This window comes from Phoxinus phoxinus (genome assembly GCF_949152265.1).
Source record: "Phoxinus phoxinus genome assembly, chromosome: 9".
NCBI lineage: Eukaryota > Metazoa > Chordata > Actinopteri > Cypriniformes > Leuciscidae > Phoxinus > Phoxinus phoxinus.
In genome coordinates this window covers 5432782-5454186 of record NC_136884.1, presented here as the reverse complement: position 1 = coordinate 5454186, position 21405 = coordinate 5432782, and the positions used below count along the sequence as shown (strand labels likewise).

Genomic DNA, 21405 nt, shown 5'->3' with positions numbered 1-21405 from the left:
GAACTGACAAATAAGAAGCAAGCCACAACGACTGGATTGTTACATGCAGCAATAAAGAGATGAAAGCTTGTTATCCGGGTGGGCTTATATGTCTTATATAAAGAAAAAGAGAAAGAGCGATGTCAACATGTGTTTCAGGGAGGAAAGAGAAATAGTAAAAGGAAAGTGGAAAGACAGAGGTGACAACCTGCAAAATTACAACATGTCATTTAAATAGAAGGGTCGAGGTGAGATATCAACAATGTTGCATTAATTCTTTAAATACTTAAATACAGTGTAAACACTGTAAATAAAGATCACAAAATTACACCGTTGTCAACACAAGTTTGTTTAATAATTTTCTCCATTTAATACCTTCTGTCTAGGTCAAAAAATTGAGACATTAACAAGATCTCAATTGTGATTGTTCTTTCCTAAAAGTTTGCTAAAGCATTTTGAGCTCCGTTCATGCGGTTATTAAATCAAAATCAGTTTGATTTAACTCAAATTATATTATGCTGGTAATGTCATTTTTAAATTAAATCACTTGATCACATAATTAAATTAAATCAATGTGAAATAGAAAAGTTTTCACTAGAAATTTCATATTTTTAAACCCTGGGGAAGACAGGGATTCCTCTGTGAACGAGGGTATAAAGACCCCCTCTCTCGAAGGGTACAGTAGGACAGTAAAGGCCTTGCTGTCCTGGCTGTGTTACGAGATGCGCCTGCGGATGCTCAAATAAGAGTTATGACGCCAGGTAAAGCCTGGAGCCACATAATAAACCACTGTGACCAAATTAAACCATGAAAAGTGGTTGTGTTTGCATGTTAGATGAGTGTATGAATGCATGTCCTACATTCATGCATGTCTTTCGGCTGATGCATTTTGGTATCATTGTTACTTATTAGGACGTCACGAGGAAGAAATAGAAGATGGATTGAATGTCCAGACATTAGCTATAATGTTATCCCAAATAAAGTGTACAAAACAATGAGATCCACCCAGGACACCAAAGCCAGAGTTGGTAAGTCAGTTAGTCTCCATTAGCACAGCTGTCTTAGCTTGTACGCTACATGGGATGTTGTTGAAGTCAGTGGGCCGATGAGTGTGCTTTTGTGCCGCCGAGCTCAGGCGCTAACAGCTGTAGAGGTCTTTACGTACACAAATAAAGAGCTCGTAAAACTCGCTGCCTCTCAACACACTCCAGAAAGACAGGGCTGTAAACACAAACACAAACACACGTCCACATTAGGTGTCCCACAACATGTAAATGTGACACGGTGTGGAAACAGACACTGCGATCTCTCATACACAACAGTCACTTTGAGCATGTTTGTGTATGCAGCGCTGATAATAACAGTTGAGGAAACCAACGCCTCATTTACCAAAGCTTTGATGCTCATTCAGCCTTCCACTGTACAACATTCAATGCTATATAAGTGGCTTGTAAACAACAGAACCGGATTATACTAAACAGGCTGACAACGCATACTCTTACACTCGATCATGTGTTCTCACACATACAGGAGGCAGGGGAGTCAGGCAACACAGATTCAGCTTGTTGAATATAGGCTGCAATCAGGCTGAAGCGAAGCGATTCAGAGAATCAAATGAGAATGACGGACCACATAGCTGGAAAAGTGACGTGTGGCAGAAGAGTGGCAGTGGTAGTACTCCGAGACAGCGAGACATAATCGCACCCCTGAGAGAGAGAGAGTTATGGGCTGCCGACCCCACAGAGGCAGGTTGCTGTGTTAGGGCTGCATAAAACTCACTCATGTGTGTTACTGGTCTCCAGTGTCACGCTGTTACTCAAACCAACACACCCACAGTGCCATTTATAGAGCTATCAAAGACACAGCAATGGGCAAACACACATACAGATTGGACATGGATTTCTGATACTCGCATCCAAACAGCTTTAAAAAGTGTATCCTTCATGCTTTTAACAATTTATCCAATGATGGTTTGGATGACAGATATTGTTTTCATGCTCTTATTTCAATCTATTATGTGCGTCTGTGTACTGGTTTATGGCTTGAAAACGGGAATATCAAACTACTCATTTAATAAACATTCTTTAATAGGCGCCGAGAGGAAATCAAGGAAAATCATCTCCGGATAAACAAACACTGTTGCAAATACCTGAGCTGAGCCGGCTTTGGTTACGCGGAGAGACGGAGCATGATGGTTTTGCCCAGATCCTTGTGCTTGAATGCCTGTGTTTGTGTGCCTTGTAATGACCGTGTGTGTTTGTGTCTCTCTAGATGTGGACGAATGTATGGACAACAACGGCGGCTGTCAACAAATCTGCGTCAACACTATGGGCAGTTATGAGTGCCAGTGCAAAAACGGGTTCTTCCTGAGTGACAACCAGCACACCTGCATCCACCGCTCGGATGGTGAGTCTCATCCTGCTAATACTGCGCACTGTCCTGGCCAGCTGTGACCGAAACAAACCACACATCTCGCTTTTTAGCTTGTGTTTGAAGTTTTATTGTTGCTTCACCTGCAGTCAAATCTCACTGGTCTAATATCATGCCCGGTTTCTGAATAAATTTGTGGCAAAAAAATTTTTTTGGACTGAATAAAATATAAAATGAAAAATAAAAAAATAACTTTAAAAAGGGATATTATATTATATTATATTATATTATATTATATTATATTATATTATATTATATTATATTATATTATATTATATTATATTATATTATATATAAAGGAGCTGCAAGTTAAGACATTAGTAGATAAAAAATATAACTTGATATTATCTTTTAGGACTTTTTTTATTTAAAAGAAAAAGAAAAAACACATTAAAGTTAAAACTTACAGTAACTTATGTTTGGTAACTAAATTAAGATATTAAATAATTTTGTATTATATTTAATACACTTTAAGCTGCAAAATGTATAAATGCATAATATAGCTCTTCCTAGCTTTTCCACAACCTCCATTTTGAGTTGTGTACTTTATGAAAAGTGATCCAGTCCCATACTTAAAGTTGTGATTTACGTCTGTCATTTTGTCACTTTTACTGTTATTGATGACAGAAGAATAACTATCTGCTGGAAGCTTGTCATCATGTCCTGTTAGGCCATTTTCTTATTCTGATTATGTGTCCATGTATACTCTGTCACTCTCACTGTGGGTTCAGAACAGCATCTCACTTCTGACAGTCTTGACCCTGGACAGAGCTGAGGGTCAGAGGTGGAAGTTGAAGGCTTGAACGCGCAGGCGACCATGCGGCATGTCTTTGTGTGTGGATGGTGCATGCATGCAGTTCAAATGCATGGTAAAGTCAGTCATGACGTGTGTGTGTGTGTGTAGATCATGCGACCCTCTTGTGCTTTCTCATTCCGCCTGTCAGAATTAACTAATGATGCTTCTCCATGTCGAGGCGGACACATTCCCTCACACTACGCAAATCTGAGCAATTTGCACACAAAGTCATGAATGAGAGTGGGTTGCTTCGTAATCGCATCTTTGATGTCCCTCACAATCATGTGTGGAATGTGGAGAGGAGTGTACGGCCCCCTTCTTTTCATCCTCTCATACTTTTTTAGGCTATGTTTGCAGTTTTTTCATAGGCTCTCTGGTCTTTGTGTGTGTGTGTGTGTGTGTGTGTGTATATAAATGAGTATGTTCTGAGTAGTATGTTAATATAAATGGACTAATGGACATCTGTTTTAAAAAGTGATTTTTCACTATTATTTACAACAGGATTTGCATTTACATGTGTCTAAATAAAAGTTTTTTGTTATAAGAGACAGAAAAACAAACAAATGTGTTCATCAAAACCAAAAAATGAACTTGATTTTCAAAAGTCAATGAATTTGCGACAGCTGTTATAACATTTTTGACAAGCCAAACATGTCAGTCTCGTGTAATTTATTACATGTAACAACATTTATTTAAGCCACAAAATAAACTTAATTCTATATAATAAGTATAATGAACTACACAAAAAGCATTTCAAACGTCACATATAAAAGCACATTTTATACCCACACTACCGGATGTTTTGAGTTTGTCATCACTTTCCGAGAAGAAGGAGAAAATGGCGGCCTGAGCGGCATCAACATGCTGTCTGTCAGAGACCATAATGTACATAATACTTAACGCATGAGTATAAAATTGTTCTTCACTTGCTGAAGTTGAAGCGGAATGATCAGGGAACTGAGTGAAATACTTCACACTGCATGCTAAAGAGAATAAACGCCAATCCCAAAATTATTTTCAAGAATGTTCTAGTCTTGACTGATCAATTTTTCATAATTGCTCATTTTCCCTATTACATTTCACTGGGAGAAGATCGGAGAGGGAGGAAAATGATAGAGCCAGTCAGGAGCTGGACAGAAACATACAGAATTTGAGAGGAGGGGTACAGAAATGCTCCATATTTGCTTTTGGTGAATCTCTGCTCCTGCATGTAGTATTTTTACTTCAAAAGCAAAACTTCAGTAAATACTCGAGTAGTGTATGTTTTTATGTGAGTGAGTGTGTGGTGCATTTGTGTACTTGTCTGTAAACAATCTAAATGGTTGTTTTTGTGGATAGCTAACTGATGTGCTGTGGCAGTCCTGGATGGCTCCGCACGCTACACACACACACACACACACACACACACACACACACACACACACACACACGCACACACACGCACACACACACACACACTGCTCTATACACCCACTGTAAACAGAAAGATGAATCGGATACTTGCCACTGGAAAGATTGGGTATCTTTTTCAATTATGAATTTTATGAGGAATACTGTTAATAATACGGTTTATAATAATAATACGGTTTATCTTTTGCTTATCATTTTAATTTTTTTATATTATGTAATATTATACTATTATTTAACTATTTTTATTATTTATAATTAAACAATTATTCATTTATTATTTTTTAAATTATATAAAAATTATACAATTAAATTATATAATTAATAAAAATACATTTATAACAAAATAATTTTAATTAAGTAAGAAATTTACTTACAATTTCAATTGTTGCCATTAATGGTGCAGAAATGACACGCTGTACCTTTAAGTCCGCGTACAGTTTTCGGCCTTAGTCTCACAGTCAGACACACTGATTACAAACAGGCAAGCTTTCACACGTTTAATCTCACCCTAAATGAACCTCTCACCTTCCTTCATCACCCTCACTCATCAATAGTGTGTGTTTGGGTATCTGTGTGTGTGAATGTGTGTATGTTTCTTGTTTACAGTTAGTCTGTCACCAGTATGGCCCATTGGCTCATGCCTAAGGCTTGTGTGTGTGTGTGTGTGTGTGTGTGTGAGAGAGAGAGAGATGTGTGGTGTTGTGTGTTTACAATTCTTCACTCACCAGTGCGTCCTACTGGCCTGAGTCTATAGCGCAGTGTTGTGTGTGTGTGTTGTGTGTGTGTGTGTGTGTGTGTGTGTGTGTGTGTGTGTGTGTGTGTGTGTGTGTGTTAGACATTGGCGCCGTCTGTCTGCTGTGGAAAACTAGAGCTCTATAAGAGGCCATGTTCCTTCTGTCAGTTCTATTGACCAGTGTGGGTCACTGTTACTGTAATGTTCATATAGTTCATGAAAGTTGTATGGCAGTTGTTAGGTCTATTTATACATATGCATGAATAATCATATGCAATAAGCATCTGCATAAAATCTAAAAGCAATCTGTCTATTTGTCTATCCATCTGTCTGTCTGTTTGTCTCTCTATCCATCCATCTACCTATCTATCCTTGTCTATCCATTGTGTCAATCCATCCATCAGTCCGTCTATATCAGTCAGTCTGTCTATCTCTCTATCCTTCTGTCTATCCATCAGTCAATCTGTATATCCGTCTGCCTGCTTATATCCATGCATGCCTCAATCTGTCTATCCATCCTTGTGTCTATCCATCCATCAATCTGTCTATCTGCCAGTGAATATATCTGTCTGTCTATCCATCCGTAAATCTATTTATCTACCTGTCTGTCTACCCACCCCTTAGTCTGTCTATCCGTATGCCTATCTCTCCATTCATCAATCTGTCTATCCCTCATGTCTGTCTCAGTGAGAGTTGAAATAGTAAGTACACACACAGAAGGAAACAATAAAGCCTGATGGCTATGAGTCGTCAGGGATGTGTTTCCATTAGCGTTATTTTTTTCTTCACTATTCTTTTTTTATAGTTGTGTCTCAAACATTCCTGGGAAAGAGTGACTATTGTTTCTTTGGAACCCTGTTTAGTTTACACAGTTATAAACTGAGTTTCTGCTCCAAATGGCCCAGTGCCACTGATAGAGTCAGAGCAGCCTTATAACCTAGTGGATGTAAGCCCTTCACTTTCTGTCATCCCTGTTCCCGCCCTGGATGGAAACAGATTGTAGATTATTTATTTATTTATTGTTAACTTATTATTGTAGTATCAGTCCCCCTCATTTGCTTGCATTTTATTTAAAAAAATTCTCTGGAACCGTTCCGTCCCCGTGTTCTTCTGGCCCGAGCTGTCCAGTTTAAAAATGAAGCCTTGGCTCCTGATGGGATTTTAAATATGGCACAAAATGTCACCACATGTTGTGAAAATAATGACCTTGTAAATTCTTCTCAACCGCTGATATCCTGGCGATTGCTGGTGGGTTGTAAATTAGGACTTTACTTTTTTTCTGCCCAGCCAACAGCCCGTCGGCTTCTCCGGACTCGGAAAGGTAGAAGTAACCATTGGGTTTGGCAGTGTAGTGTGAATGAATCAGAACCTTTCCTAAATATTTAAAGGAATAATTCACCCAAAACTGAAAATCCTGTCGTTATTTACTCACCCTCATGTCGTTCCAAACCTGCATGCTGTTATTTTACCCATAAAACAAGAGGAGAAATTTTGTACATAGTGACCACATCTGTCAAGCTCCCAAAAGGACAAAAAAAGTCCTATAAAATAACATGCAGTGTGTGCATGTATGTAAGTGATTCCCACCTATTCTGTGTGACATGACGGTCTCTACCTGTCTCTCTGTCTTGTTCTCTCTCTCTCTCTCTCTCTTTCTGTCGGGAGAAAATCATTAATGCATTGGCTCACCCCGGCGCCACCCCTACAGTTCAGACACTGGTGGAGAAATGCAGGCTGATGATTTATGAGCACATGAGAGGAATACGACTCACACACACACCTGCACGCACGCACACACGCACGCACGTACGCACACGCACACTCACACACACACACACACACATTCTGTTCACATTGATAGAGACACATTATCACATCTTCACACGAGCATTAGATTCTGGTAAGATTAGAGTAAGACCTCTCTTAAAGGGGACATTTTTAAAAAGTGCTGTTCTTTTGAACTTTTTATTCGACAAAGAATCCTGAAAAAAATGTGTCATAGTTTCCTCAAAAATATTAAGCAATACAGGCTTTTTCAACATTGATATTTCAACATTTGATCACCAATTCAGCATATTACAATGATTTCTGAAGGAGCATTTCTGAAGGTTACACTGAAGACTTGAGTAAAGCGGGTTGCATTACTATAAATTACAATTCAAAATATATTAAAATAGAAAACAGTTATTTTAAATTGTAATTATATTTCACAATATTACCGTTTTACTTCATTTTTGATCAAATAAATGGTGGGCAAATGTACAAAATTTGGTGAGCATAATGAGATTTCTTTCAAAAACATTGAAAAATCTTACCGACCTCAAACTTTTAGTTGGTGGTGAATACGTCACTTCTCTCTTCACCTTCTTTTATTCTCTCACTTTCTGTCCTGCAAAGGATAACAGCAGAAAAGTGGGATTAAGAGAGAAAAAATAGTAAAGATAAACACTGCTGATTGACCATTAGGTGGCAAATGTGTTTATTTGGATTGTGTGAGGAAAGGAAGTGAGCAAACCGAATCCACTGTACACGCTCACACACACACACACACACACACACACGCACACGGCCACCCGCTCCTGTCCCGAGTCCCCAGCAAACATCCTGCTCAGACGGTGGAATCCTGCAGGGTCACGGCAGAGGTCAAAGGGCATGCGCATGTGCGTATTTGTGCTTGTAGTCCTAGAGATGATGTGTTTTTGTTTTGTTTTTACATAAAAATGGTGATGAGTGACGACTTCGTACTATTTAAATAAAGAGTTTTGAGTAGCATGTTGGAAAACTATTTCAGTCCTCTCATGGACGAAACTTTCTCTGGGCCAGTTTTAGGGAGGAAGAACTTTGATTGAACTGTACGAAACACACACCCACACACTCGCGTACAAACACATGCACATAGACTGCTGAGGTGCTGACAGCAAGTGGGCACTGAAGGTCTTGCCCACCGTCTTCCGCTGGTTATAAATACTGTGATTAAATATTAGCTTTTCAGCTGAAGTAACCTTCATGAGCTGCTGCGTTTCCTCTTTTGCTCTGTTTTTATAGTTTTCTTAATGTCTTTTCCCTTACAGTTTAAGATGTAGTTTGACTGTGGCAGGTGGAGTCATGTTGGTAAGAAGGATGGACTGGCTATAAGGAGAACCGGAACTTTTCCCTTGACTTGCGGGCCAGCTGTCAAAACTTGTTTAAATATACAAAGCAAATATGCAAAGATTTAAAGGAAGAAAACGTTCTGAAGCCGACTCATTTAAAGGGACTTCTCACCCCAAAAGGGTGGATCTTTTTTTTTTGTTAATTCTGTCATTATGCCTTCTAAAAAGTGATAAAAGCACCATAAAAGGATCAAATATTATCCATGTGACTCATGTAGTACATTTCTAAGTCTTCTAAAGTCATACAGCTTTGTGTACAGACTCAAATTTAAGTCACTTTTCACTAAGAATCTGCTGCAACTGGAGCATTGAGTTTGTGAACTGGTTCAGTTTAGTTTGTGTATATAACATTGTATATTAATTGAAGAATCATTTCTAAAATCCTTGATTTTACTTTTTGATCACCTGACTCCTTAACATACCATTCATTCATTCAGGCGTTCATTCAAAAACCAGTCATTCAAAATATAATCGACATGGTAGTATTGTATAACTAAAACATATCTAATATATAAATATATAACATATTTGAAAATGATCTAAAAAGGTATCACAGCTGGCTATGAACTGGAGCAGATGATAGGCTGTATTTGTTTTGCTCTAGTCCATCTCTGGTTGGTAGAAGTGTGCAAGATTAGAGGTGTCCTGATACATGTCCAGCTGTGTTTTTTTCTCTCTCTTTTTTTCAGATTATCTTTCTCCCACTTTTTCTATCTGACTCTTTTCCCACTGAAGAAAACAGCTGCGTTATGTCAGAATAGAGGCGTAAAGGCGTATATGTTTGCCTCAGTGTATCACCAGCTATTTGTAAACCTTCATGTTGAGGGAGAGACACATAGACACCGGGATACTGTCTCTTTCTCCAGTCACAGTGACATCAATAAGGGTCACTGGGTTAGCCGGGGAAGGATCCAGAAAAAGGCCCACTTTAATGTTAACCGTAATTAATAGTGTGTGTGTGTGTGTGTGTGTGTGTGTGTGTGTGTGTGTGTGTGTGTGTGTGTGTGTGTGTGTGTGTGTGTGTGTGTGTGTGTGTGTGTGTGTGTGTGTGTGTGTGTGTGTGTGTGTGTGTGTGTGTGTGTGTGTGTGTGTGTGTGTGTGTGTGTGTGTGAACTTGTGACGAGCTGTTAAGAAAGCTTGTGTTTGAAGAAGAGATTGGGGAGGGTTTTTGGAAAAGGCTGTTTTCAGTTGAAGGACATCAATGGTTGCTGGTGAAAAAAGAGCCTCATTGAAATTCATGGCTTAGTACCTATAGCATTGTGCATTTGGAGAGAGATTGAAAGTCTGACAGATTTCAATTAAAATGGCATTTACAAGAGATGGGAAAAAAGGGGGCCTAAGGCCGTGTTTGTGTATGCACTCATATATAGTTAACTGGTTTTTACTGAAATTCATTTGTTACATAAAATGACAGACTTGTCAAACTTTGCCAAACTTGCCAAGATTTGCATGTAACCTTGGAGAACAGTTACATCATTTCCTGTTACAGGTGTCATATTGTAATATTTTTTTTAATTAATAATATTAGTCACAGTTGTTTTCAATCCAGTCACAATTGAGTTTTTCATTACCCATTTTAACCTTTTCTCTGATCTCTAGAATTTAATAGGAAGCTTTAGAATTAAACATGCTGTGCTTTCAAAATGTAAATGCTATGAAATGAGTAAGAGTGCTTTTCTGCTCCAGTGTAGTTTGAAATGTACCACACAAATGGTTTAGATTGGACCGAAATGATCTGTGAACTTGTGTTTCATGAAGGATCTGCAGAGCGGCAGCGCAGCCAGAAACAGCACAAATTTTAGCAGGTTTTCACAGTTGTTTTTTTCTCCACAAGTTGCTCAGAATTTCGAAAGAACGAGGAATTTTGAATTAATATTGACCCTTTGAATACAGTTACAGTTAACATGCTGAACAATGTTACACATCAGAAGCAAGCTAAATCATATTCGGAGCCAAGACTAAAACAAAACTTTTCCACCCTTATAAAGAGTTGTCGGATATGGAGGCCATCTTAAGAGGTCTTTATTTCAAATTTATCCACATTATGTTGACGTTCAGAGCTACAAAGACAGATTCCATCCTATTCTCTCCATCTATGGACATGTGAGACTGTTTTGTCGGGCCAGAAGAAACGCCGGGTTAAGCTCTACTGTAATTGGTGTATAAATTATTATACCTTAGACTTTAAAAGGTGGCTTCTCTTTTGACATTGCATTTGGGGCTTTTAGAGCACTTATTTTAAGTGGTGGGTTTATGAGTAACAGAGCGCATGCACACACACAGAGTGTATACTGATATTAAACACACGTATGTGCATGAGCCTGCTGTCTTTTTCTCTCACAAGCACTCACTTAAAATTTCCCACAATTGCCATTTTCTCTCACATATTTCCTGAGTGCTGCTGTGGATGTACACAAATGGAGGAATGACAGCCTGAGGTGAAAGAGGTCAATATCTCTGTGTTCTTGTGACAGCTGGATGGCATATTTAAAACTTTAGCCGGGCAGAAGGTCTTATTTTATCTCCAGCACTTCCAGTTAAAACCCTATCAAACCCTGTGCAAGTCTCTCACTATATTAGTCTGCCAATCACTGACCTAGAGTAATGGTGTTTAAAATGTTCCATAGTACTTCACACTCTCACACCGTTGGGTGAGAATTGGGGCAGATCTCTTTGTCGTTTAAAGGTTTGATGACCTCTCCAGAGTCCACGTTAATTAGGCACATCAAGGTGTCCTCTGGGACGCCGACAGAAAAGCAGCCCACTTTAGGCTGTGTCCTGAGAGCACTTAGCGCTTCTGAAGAGGCTACAGAGGGGGCAGAGATGCAAGAACCCGCCATGTTTCCACGGAGACTTGCTTTTGTGTACATACACATTCTTTGCTCATTGTTTGGCCTGAAGATGAGGAGGATGTCCATTAGAGAAGCCCAACAGTTCCTTTCTGTCATTCCTTGTCTGGCTCTTTTATTCCGGGCTTTTATGTTATCATTTTGTTTAGGAAACTTGGAGGATTCACTCAGGACGGTGAGAGATGCTGGGTTAGATAACCGTTATACTCTACTTATGAGATCAGAGAAAAAGGAAAGAGCAAACTGAAATTTGTCATTTCCTGAATTGAACATTCTGTCATTTTATGCAATGTCATTTCACTCTAAAACCCACATGATTTTATATATAGTTTGTATACAGATAGATAGATAGATAGATAGATAGATAGATAGATAGATAGATAGATACTAGTAATATATAATACATATAATATGTGTGTGTATATATAAACTGTTCATATTTCCTTGCAAAAATCATATTTCAGCCTTGCGCTGAGCTGAAGAACCAAATCATTCTGATTCGTGAACTGGATCAAGCGACTCATTGAAATTAGAACTGTTCATTCATGATACATTGCTCTATTTATAAGAGTAATTACTTAAATGATACATTTTCACACAAAGTCGACATATGCTGTCAGAAGATTTGGAATATAGTGCACAAGTTGAATGGACCACTTTTTTACGATACTTTTAGGACGCATTTAAGCCGCCCGCCATTTTGGAAAAGTCAAAGTATCATTTTATAATAAATTTTAATTTGAATAATAATAATTGCATTGGAAAAAAACGATATGTACTTCCCTGGTAGAAAGATAGTCATACGGGTTTAGAACAATATGAGGGTAAGTAAACAATGACATAATTTTCATTGGTGGGTGAATTATTCCTGTGGGTGAAACAGAGGAGAGATTTGGTAATCTCAGAAGAAAATATTGTAGATGTTTGCTGAGCATGTTGTCCGTGGAGAGAGTCTTTGTGTGCGCTTCCACAGGTCAGCCGGTGTCAGTGTTGTTCTCTGTGTGAAAAAGGTCCTGTGGCAGAAACATTAAACTAATTTACACCACTCATAAAAATCACACGCTCATCTCCAGGAGCCTGTCAGAGGAGTGTTTGTAATGGGAGATTACATGACTGTAACTCAGGTTTCTCTCTTTCTCTCTGTCTTTCTTTTGGTAGATGGGATGAACTGTATGAATAAGGAACATGGCTGTGCCCATATCTGCAGAGAGACTCCCAAAGGCGGTGTGGCGTGTGAGTGCCGTCCAGGATTTGAGCTGGAGGAAAATCAACGTGACTGCAAATGTATGTACCAACTTAGCAAAATAATCATATTAATAGCATTGCTCCCTCTATCTCTCAGACTCCTCAAATTTAAAAATGTACTTCGTTAGTTATGCAACCTCTAACCAGAATATATATGACACGACACGACTGGATGTGAGTGTACATCATTTTAAAACATCTGTCAAAAAAATACTACTCATTTCTTCAGGTGTAAAACTTTTGGTCACACTTTAGATTAGGGTCCAATTCTCAATATTAACCAACTATTAACTACGAATTTTGCCTCAATACACTCATAATTACTGTTTATTAATAGTTAGTAAGATAGGGTTAGGGTTAGAATAAGGTATTATTATGTGCTTTATAAGTACTATTAAACAGCCAATATCCTAGTATTATGCATGCTAATAAGCAACTATTAATAGTGAGAATTGGACCCTAAACTAAAGTGATCCCAAACTTTTTAGTAAAGTTCAAAATTCTATTTGATGTACATTTAAAACGGCCACATTATAATTATAATTAATGTAGCTACAAATTATAATGTCATCATGTATGTATTGATCTCATTCAAGTTAACAACACTTGTTTAGATTCTTTTCAAGTGGTATGAAAAATCCCTTAGTTTTTCCTTATGGCCACAAGTGGCTTCTGAATATCCATCTCAAAGAAAAACGGCTGGTGGCATCAAAGCTAAACAACAGGTTTACAGATTGATTTTAGTCTGTCCTCTAATACTGATCTCTCCTTAAACAAACCACCTTAGCCACTGATCTGTCAAGGACTTATAAGTTATAGTGCTGTGGCTCTGGCCTGAACATCTGGAGAACTTTCATCTACGATTCGTCATTCTTCTATTTTTAATACTAGTGGGAAAATCGTGGACCAAAGTCCTTCAAACTCCTATTCGTCCAAGTATTGCACAATGTATTAGATGTGGAATTTCTGGACAGTCTCTTTGTCCAACCAAAGGCCTTTGACATCCACAAAAGATATTGGATGTGTTTTGTCCTCTCTTGTTAAGCCTATTTATTTTGCTACACTACAAGGTTCTTTATTGGCATTAATGGTTCCATAAAGAACCTTTAACATCCATAGAACCTTTCTATTGCACAAAAGGTTCTTTATAGAGGAAAAAGGTTCTTAAATTATGTTAATAAAAAATGGTTATTTTAATAACTGTTTGCTGAAGGGTTCTATACAAGATTATTAACATTTTATTTTCCCCATTTGTCAATGACCAAAGTGTGTACATAAAAAAAAAAAAAAAAAAGAGTTGCTGCCTTGAATTCTTAAGTACAATTAATTTGGATGTTTAAGTCAATTCAACTTAAATTACATTAAACTGACTTTAAGCTGAACTTATTTAGCTTAACTTGAGTTTGAGATTTTTTTGTCATAACTTATTGGTCATATAATTTTTTACAGTGTATGTGTACCTTGATTAAAGGGGTGTCCATGGCAGAACACTTTTCTTTTTAGCCCTCCTCACAGTTCTTGTGTGTTGCCAGTGACATGTAACTATGGAAATGGTGGTTGCCAACACTCGTGCGATGACACCGACGTTGGGCCTGTGTGTGGATGTCATCAGAAATATGCCCTGCATTCGGACAGCAAGACCTGCATTGGTAAGTCTCTCTCTCTCTCATACACACACACATACACACTGCCTGGTCGTTTATATACGTTTAGCTTTTCTAGCAAAATTCTTCATGGAAACCTCAGCCTTGTCGTATTTACACAATGAGCGCGAGGTGAGTGAGCTTTACCAGGGTTATAAGTGCAGGGCTGTGTCTGACAGATTGGACAGAATGTTTGTTGGAGATGTTTTTGTAGGCCGGTCGAATGGTCCATATCACGGTTTCCGCTTTAAGGGTCCCGGTACACTGCGGTCAGAGAGTGCATTGGGTTCTGGCACGGCGAACCCCAAAGATTGGCCTCACGTCTCAGAGACGAACACCCCACACCCCAGCCCATGTGGCATCCAGGAACGAACTGCTTCCTTGCGGTTCAGGGATCTATAAACATACGCATGTCAATTGTAGTGTCCTCCACTCATGAAGCAAAACTTTAAAGGGATAGTTTGCCCAAAGATTCAAATTCTGTCATCATTTACTCACCTTCATATTGTGCCAAACCTGGATGACTTTCTGTCTTCCGTGGAACACAAAAGGAGATTTGCACGTCTCTTTTCCATACAATGAAAATTATTGAAAGCTGTTGAGCTACAAACAGAAAAGCACCATAGTGCTATTTGCACAATAGTCTCAAATCTCATTTGTGTTCACAAATATATCTGATGTGATCTTGCTACTTTTGTGCATATTTTGTAGCTTGACAGACACTTTCATTATGTGGAAAAGAGAAGTGTATATTTTGTCTTAAACAATTAAGGGCTACAATAATGCATTTGCATTCGTGTACATTCAAATATGACAAGTTTGACGTCAGTGATAATAACGGCGGGAAAAGAAAACTCATGTTTCTCATCTACAAACCCCAGCCCATGAAAGCATCAAATCCTTGTGGTTCAGGGATGTCGGTAATTTCCAGTGCTTGCTTTAGCAGTTAGTGGCTAATTCAATGATGGAAAAGACCATTAGTTGTGACACTCGGGGAGTGACACAGCTAATTTGGTCATTCATCTTCTCTTCTGGCTTTCATGCTCTCATTCTCTCACACACACGCAGCTCTGTGTGACTATTAGGGCAGAAAATGAGACTTCTGATGTATCTTGCTCTAGCAAAAGTGCATAAGCCAGAGAAAAGGGTGGGTTGGGTGAGAGAGAGAGAGAGAGATGTGTGTGCTTGTGTCGGTTTGGGAAGATGTGCTTGATGATGGAAATTTCATCGCTGAACTCTCCGCGTGCAAAACACATTCATCATTCTGATAATGGTGGAAAAGCCAACCAGTCGGCATATGGAGTTCTGCCATATTTGCCGAAAGGGAAAACTTTATACGGCATGCGGGTACGGCTGCATCCAGGGGCAATACTTCAGAAATGAAGAAGAAAAGGGTTTTTCTTCCTTTCTCAACTCAGTCTTTCTTTTTGAAATTCGGGAAGACAAATGACCCGCTGCAGGTAAGTTTAATTTTTATGCTTGTTTTCTTAGGGTGAACCTCATGGCCTCTGCAATGTTTGACCGGCTTTTACAATTTGTCATGCCAGCATGTGTGCTTGAGTTAAGGGAAACCTTCCAAAGTGCATCTTTTTTATGTCATTTGGCTCTCATGAGTCTTTGCTGTCTCCTCAAACCGCTACCACGTCATTAGCCGAGACCAAGTTTCTTTCAGTTACGAGAGTACATATACTGTACCCTAAATTTAACATTTAGATCAGTTGGTATCATTACTCAAGGTGTGCGTAAGCATAAAGCCTTCCAGACAGGGTGTATGCATATGAACTGGGGCTGAAACGTTGTAAATGTGGGGATAGAGACTTTGTAGTTGGCAGGTGGGTTTAGTGGGCTCACATGGGCTTGTGAGTCAGTGAAGGCTCATCAGTCATGTGAAGCGCACAGGAAACACATTTACACTCCATGTTACATGAGTTTTACCGCACTGCAGTGTGGCCAATCAGATCCTCACACCCAGGCCAAGAAATTCCAGTGGCTGTAGTGACGTCAGATGTATGTTTAAAGGCACGGTGTGTTATTTTTTGCCGCTAGAGGTCGCATATTTAAAACAATAACAAAGGCGTAGCTTGATGCTGTGAAGTAGCGTGGAATGATGGGAGTTGTCGTCGTTTTCTGTTGGTAAAAGTTATCCAAACAGTTGCTCGGCTAATAAAACACATGAAAGATAAGCGTCTCTGTCCAGTCGAAGTTTATCACGAAGCTCTCTCCATCTAGGAAATGCCACGCCGATACTGATCCTTGTTTTATTTCTCCTCTTGTCCCAAACTCTTCTTGGGTCATTTGATTCACCCGTACGTTTACGTTTCTTGGAGTTTTCTTTGGTGACAGAACCTGCTGCAAATGATAATGAATAATCGCGGACTGTGCGAAACAACAACAGAGTGGCGTGCTAGACAAGTAGCCGCTACAGCAAGTACTTCCGCATTTATTCATGAGACTCACTGTGTTTTCATGTTTTCTACGGCAGTAAAAGCGGAAACCGGGGATAACGCGGACATGGCGCCATTGGCAGGCGACACAATGACACGGGACGTTACACTGGTTAAACTTGCACATTTCTCTGGATTTAAACATTGTTGGAAACATTTGGGATAATGTATTTACACAAGTGAACAAAATATATAACATTGTGCTAGTGGTTTTCGGATATTTTGATGCAAAAATCTTACATATTGAGCCTTTAAAGGGGCAATTATCTAATGTTGTGCCAATCTGTCAGTCTTTTTGGAATCGTGGCATAGAAGCAAAAGCTTATAATTTATAGTCATACATGGTTGATTTGTTTGCAATCTAAAATGTCCAATAACAGGTAGTTTACCAAAATAAGTACTTTTAATAGAAACTTTTATTTCGCTACTGCTTTGTCTTTAATGTACAACTACATAAGATGAACTCAAATCATTCAGTTGAAACTATTTTTTTCTCATACTACTGTAGATTTTGTGCAAAATGTTTTAATGAAGTACACATTTATAGGGGTAGTTCACCCCAAAATTAAAATGGTCTCCTTTACTCACCATCATGTCATTACAAACCTGTAAGATATTTTGAAGAATGTTTTTATTTTAGACCTCATTGGCTTTTATTGTATGAGAAGAAAATACACTTAAAAAAAATTATATATATATATATATATAGTTAAAAAAGTATTTTCTTCTTTTCTGAAGAATGTCATTAAGATATGACAAGAGTGTGAGTAAATGATGACACAATATTGATTTTTTGGTGAACTATCCCTTTAAATAGTCATTTACCGTCATTGAAATGAATATGAAACTGTTAAGCAGCTTTATTTTGTATGATTGTGTCCTGACCAATCATGTTTTGTGTTACACTGTCAACTGACACAGTACACGCACATTTCCCCTGACCACAGAAACATAAACGTACCTGCTGATTGCCGTACACTGGATTGGTTCGCCTCTCTCTGGCAGCTTAGAGCCCGGAGCCAAACTATCTCCCGTCAAACTCAATCAACTCTTCCTTTCCAGCCTCCACGGAGCGACACCAAGCGGCCGCGGGGACCAGACGAGGAGTGTAGAGACTGCTCCTGCCTCATCCCTGTCTCCCTCCTCCTTTCTTCCTCTTCTCTCTCTCTGTCTCTCTGGACCCTCGCTGTGGTCTGTGTGTTTAGCTGTGCTGTGTGGGTCTGGTCTTTCACTGTGTTTAGCTCTCCTTTAGGATCCCCCTTTCGCTCCTGTGTGTGGCGTGTCTCATGGGCTCCCTGCTCTTCCTCCTGCTTCTCTGGTGAAAGTTACTGATTGCCTGTCTTGTCTGCAATTTAAAGAGTGATTCTGACTGGAATAAAGTGGTTTATAAGCAAAATCTACTAACGAATGCAAGAAAGAAAGGGTAAAACGGGTTAAACGCACCTCTCAATTGCAGCCTGATCAACGGTAGAGCCCCCACCAATCAGAAAACAACATCCCCTCTGACCAGCCAATCTGTACACCAGTCCCGCCCCCTGCCTGACCTCTCTGAAATCAGCCAGCCAATGGCATCTTCTCGTTCTTGTCCCCCACAACAAGCATGAACCAACCCCGTCTGCAACCCTGAATAAAAAGAGTCACTAAACAATGCAAAACTGGCCTCCACTCCTTCTCATCTGTCACTCTTTTATCATTTAGAGCATCCTTCTCTCCTCCTCATGCCAGTTGCATGTTTTCCTTCGCTCTGCACTATCGCTTTCTTCTTTTTCTCTTATCAGCTCACTTCCTGTCCTCTCACACTAACGCACGAGCTGTCATTCGCCTGCATGATTTTGTCTGTGTGAAATATCGATCTATTTAATTGTTTTTCCTTCTTTATTGGTTGAAAACATTAATAGTAACCCCTGTACTTTTTATGGTTACTGTAGTCACATTAGAGGTAGTGGATTATTGATTATTTTCTCCTTTTCTTTATTTCTTTATTTAATTTCTCTTTGACATCGCACTCACTCCAACCTCTGATTGGTGGAGTCCTCTAAAGAGGCCAGTCAGAGCCAAGTCTGTATACATGCAAATCATAAACACAGAAATAGACAGATTTCTGTAAACACACATGTTCAATGTTTTTCTAGTGTCCTCCAGTGACTAAAGAGGGAAGGACAAACAGACTTTCAGTGCCTGATGTTAAAGGGAGCGTTCACCCAAATATAACAAATAATTCACTTAGCCTTGTCTTTCTTGTGTGTAAGACAAAAGGAGATGTTAGGAAGAATGTTCAAGCTGCTTTTTTATTCCACACAATGAAAGTAAATGGGGATAAATGCAGTCAAGCTCCAAAAATGACAAACAAGTAAAACCATAAAACTAGTTTCCAGTCTCAATTTTGACTTTGTACATTAAAATATTGCACATCATCAAATACGCCATTTTGACACACAATATTTGAATGAATGTAAACACAAATAAGAAGACTTTCAGCAAATAGCTGCTTCAATGTTGGCCTGTTCTTCACACAAAGACAAAACAATTTTTACCTTGTACATTCAAATATGTACATGTTGACCATATCAATGACATTAAACCTGGTGCGATGCATCTTATCTCACCATATTTGAATGTAAGCAAATTCAAATAAGATTACTTTCAGCAAATAGCGACTTAAATTTTGTCATTTTGCTCACACCGCCATCATATGATTTCAGAAAACTCACACAGGCTACCTTTATTGTGCGTTTTTTTTGTCGTCTTAGAGCTTGACATCCTCTGCCATTTAAGCAGCGTGAACATTCTGCTTAATATCTAAGAAAGTCAAACGGGTTCGAAACACCTTGAGATTGAGCAAATGATGACAGAACTGTAATTTTTAGGTGAACTGTCCCTTTAAGGCAAGCATCCACATCCTGATTGGCCCTCCACCCATTCAGGATTGGCTCCTTTTGTCCCAGAACCCTGACCCTTCCTCTCTAACACCAATTCTGTGCTTGTATCTGCATGCTCAGAAGCCATTACCCTCCTCACAACACTCGCCTGGCAATTCCCTACGCTCGGAAAGTGGTTTTCTGCGTTTACTCGACTGTCCAAGCCAGTTGTAATGTGTTCCATAGACAAACAGGCAACCAGCGCTGCCCCAGACTCTGTCATTCATCCACCTCTCAGCATGTCCCACCTTCCTCTCATGGACCCCACCATGAGACCTCCATCCTTCTCGTGTCATCTTCCTTTCAGCTCTATCTTTGTCACAGAGTGTCCTTTTTTTGTGTCCTGTTTTGTCATCATCTCATTATCATGCAGTTTGTCTTTTGACTTGTATCCATCCTTCCCCTTCTTCTTTTTCTGTATCCCTTGTCTCTCTCTCTCTCTCTCTGTCTCTCTCTCTCTCTCTCTCTCTCTCTCTCTCTCTCTCTCCTCCACTGCTCGTCTTCTCTGTTACTGCGGTAAACAAGTGGCTGTTTGATATGGAAGACGAACTACAACGGAAACAGCGTCTTATTGTCAATCTCTGCCCCTCCCGTCCAATCCCTGTCCCCCTTTTGTTAAGCTCCTCCCACGTCCCCATGTTCGTTTCCCCCCTATTTCGGGAGATCTGGATTTTTTTTTCTTATCTGTTTGTTCATGTGATTAACACTCTAACAGGGTTATTTGCGCTTCTTCATGGCTTTACGCCTCTTGGCTTTGGTTTGGGCTCAAACGCCAAGGTGGTCAGGCAGCCCGCGTCCAGGCGTCCACGTGTCGCCAGAGGCGGGTCGGCCTGTAGCGGGGCTGTCTGTGCGGGCGATGGACATTGGGCTTCTCATTAACCTACTCCTCCCTGTTTGTCCCCTGTCACTTGTGTTTTAGAGAAAGATGAGGCTGCAATTGAGAGCTCTGAATTCAATACCACGTCAGTAGCTGATGTGGACAAGCGGGTGAAACGTCGTCTACTTATGGGTAACTCTTTTCTTCCTCTTTCTATGTGTTGCCATGGCGCTTGTGCTTCTACCCCCTCGTTTCTTTCTGTCCTTTAGTTTGTTTGAGTTGCTTTCCTTTCCTTTGCCCTTCCCCCTGAGGTCACTCGTTCGATATTTCTGTGTCTGACCCTTCTACAAATTAGAGAAATGTCCCTTCAAACATGACAAGGTTCCTTTTGCACTCTCCTTAAACTGTCTTCAACGCCGCCGCCTCTTCTCTTTGACAAAAACAACACAACTAACAACTGACCGCTTCCATCCGCTCCCATTTCCAAAAGACGGAAACAAAAACAACACTGGATTGCTCTACACTGGATGATAAACCAATCCCCGCTTTTCCAGTTGAACAGTTCACTGTATGACTTCAACTTTAGTTGTAATTTTAGACAGTGATTAGTTGAACTGGAGGAACATTTGTGGGCTGAATACTGAACAAATAATGGCCAGATAATTTTATGGAGGAAGAATGACACGAGAGTTGGTCCAGACCGTTTCCACATCATAGGAGGCTGTGGGCTGTGGTGAACCTCCGCTGAAGATGCCTGACATCATTTTTACGCTCTATTAATAGTATGTGTTCTTAAAAATTAAATATTGGCATTTTATCTTCTGTCATCTGCGCTCCATAAACGTAGTGTCTGTAAATTTGCTCACCATTAGAAATGTTTCTATTTTCAATGCTCCCCCCTCTTTTAAAGTCAACATGAAATGCCAAACCTGTTTTACTTTCATAATGTAACGTTGTGAACACGATTCAATGAGAAAAATGTAGGGTTT

General features: G+C 39.5%; 1 protein-coding gene across 4 annotated transcripts in view; it reads left to right on the top strand.

Annotated features, from left to right (window-relative positions):
- The window catches only part of scube1 (signal peptide, CUB domain, EGF-like 1), a 65339-nt gene that overhangs the window by 15601 nt on the left and 28333 nt on the right, over positions 1 to 21405 (top strand). For 2 of the 4 annotated variants that reach the window (XM_079623783.1, XM_079623782.1), the window contains exons 4-7: positions 2251 to 2385; positions 12508 to 12633; positions 14127 to 14243; positions 20519 to 20608. In XM_079623783.1, coding sequence (XP_079479909.1) covers positions 2251 to 2385; positions 12508 to 12633; positions 14127 to 14243; positions 20519 to 20608 — 468 coding nt within the window. The remainder of the gene's footprint in view (positions 1 to 2250; positions 2386 to 12507; positions 12634 to 14126; positions 14244 to 20518; positions 20609 to 21405) is intronic. The other 2 variants (XM_079623785.1, XM_079623784.1) reach the window with 1 other exon arrangement.